Here is a 941-nt window from a genome sequence, read left to right on the forward strand (position 1 = left end):
GGACAGAGGCGGGGTGGGCGGGGGACTCTCACTCGCCTTGCCGGGAAGCAGGACCTGCCGTCAGCACCTCCGGGCCGGTGCTCAGCCCCCGGAGCTGGGCCAGCGGAAGCCAGTGCAGGAGGATGTTGTGTTCGCCTTCCTGCCTGGTGGCATCGCTGACTGGGAAGCTGCTGGTGCCCAGAAGAGAAGTGGGCCTGGGCCCAGGCGAGACAGGTGGCGCTGCTGGCCAGGTGGCGGCCGCGCCCTCGCCGCTCCCTCCTCGGGTTCCTGGGAAGATGATGCAGTTCATCCGTCACCACCGCTGCCTCTGCCTTCACGGAGCGAGTCGTTCTACTTTATTTTTCTAGAAAGAGTGGAAGGGAGGGAGAGAGAGAGAGAAACATCGATGTGAGAGAGAGACATCAACTGGTTGCCTCCCGCAGGCACCCCAACCGGGGCCGGGGATCAAGCCTGCAACTGAGGTACGTGCCCTTGACGGGAACGAACCCGGGACTCTTCAGTCCGCGGGCCGGCGCTCTAACCACTGAGCAGCACTGGCCAGGGCCATGGACGGGTATGTAGGCAAACCCAGGAGCTTCTGTGAAATGTGTGCCCTGACCACACTGTTGGGCACTGCGTGATGCCAGCTCGAAGCTAGTCCCGGCGTAGCAGAGCATGCACATGTACCGCAGGCGTGCACACACACTCACACACACACACGCACACGTGTGTGCACACGGCTGTACCTCGCAGCCCCTGTCGCTGGGACCTGACACGGGCCCGAGGCTCAGGGCCCAGAGGCGGAGCGGCCTCCTCACGGGGAAACTCTGGATCTTATTTCAGGCCTGGACGCGGACGAGGAGCTCGCGCTGCTCTATCACCACGCGCCCTACCTAGGTGACTGGCGGGGCGGGCCCCGGGCGTCCGTGCCCTGTCCTTGCATCCCCGTGTGCACGTCTGCA

At 64.6% G+C, this 941-nt stretch overlaps 1 protein-coding gene across 1 annotated transcript in view; it reads left to right on the top strand.

Annotated features, from left to right (window-relative positions):
* SIPA1L2 (signal-induced proliferation-associated 1 like 2) overlaps positions 1-941 on the top strand; it is a 64,656-nt gene that overhangs the window by 59,927 nt on the left and 3,788 nt on the right. Inside the window, 1 exon segment of the mRNA XM_014535922.1 lies at positions 823-876. Within this exon segment, the coding sequence (XP_014391408.1) occupies positions 823-876 (54 nt within the window).

This window comes from Myotis brandtii, unplaced genomic scaffold (genome assembly GCF_000412655.1).
Source record: "Myotis brandtii unplaced genomic scaffold, ASM41265v1 scaffold1026, whole genome shotgun sequence".
Lineage (NCBI taxonomy): Eukaryota > Metazoa > Chordata > Mammalia > Chiroptera > Vespertilionidae > Myotis > Myotis brandtii.